Source organism: Carlito syrichta, unplaced genomic scaffold, assembly GCF_000164805.1.
Source record: "Carlito syrichta isolate Samal-C Ts95f unplaced genomic scaffold, Tarsius_syrichta-2.0.1 Scaffold287740, whole genome shotgun sequence".
Classification (NCBI taxonomy): Eukaryota; Metazoa; Chordata; class Mammalia; order Primates; family Tarsiidae; genus Carlito; species Carlito syrichta.
Window position 1 is genome coordinate 220,159 of NW_007231836.1, and position 689 is coordinate 220,847.

Below are 689 nucleotides of genomic sequence, written 5' to 3' on the forward strand. Positions count from 1 at the left end.
ACTTTTAAAACTTTTCTTATAATTATTCTAAAGAGGCTCTATATTATTATTCATAAGTGGCTCTATATAGAAAAATAAGCAATTAAGCAATATTTACACCAGATATGTCCTGTATTTTGACACTATAAAATTAAATATAACATCAGCACTATACATTTGTGGAAATGAAATTATTTTACTTATGTAAAGTAAGAGGTTTTGTCCAAATCCTTTTAAAAATGTCTTTGAACTGAACATATCATCTGTCTTAATCAAATTTTTTGAGTACTTACATTTTTCTCTATACAGTATTTCTGCATTTGGATATATTTAATATAGTTTACTATTGCAGTTTGATAATTGTGTCTACATTTTGTTATCTATTGTATTTTTCCTGATATTAAGCAAAACAAAAAGAGATATTTAGAAAAAAATTTTCAGAATATATTATTAGTATTTTGGAATATTTTTCCCTGGCTAACTATGTAGGGCAATGCTATAAAGGAAAAGGCATTTGTTTAGGAAACAAATTAATTTGTGGGACACCTTTAACATCTTCAGTCACCAGAGATGAATATACTAGAGTCTTATTTTGAGAAAAATATTCCTTTTTCAGGTATATGGATTTCTTCCCAATCCCATCTAATGTCACCACTGACTTTTTGTTTGAGAAGAGTGCCAACTACTTCCACTCAGAGGAAGCCCCTAAA

At 28.0% G+C, this 689-nt stretch overlaps 1 protein-coding gene across 1 annotated transcript in view; it reads left to right on the forward strand.

The window, feature by feature from the left end:
* Positions 1 to 689, forward strand: part of LOC103254993 (N-deacetylase and N-sulfotransferase 3) — a 192,614-nt gene that overhangs the window by 175,321 nt on the left and 16,604 nt on the right. The window contains exon 10 of the mRNA XM_008052968.2: positions 596 to 686. Coding sequence (XP_008051159.1) covers positions 596 to 686 — 91 coding nt within the window. The remainder of the gene's footprint in view (positions 1 to 595; positions 687 to 689) is intronic.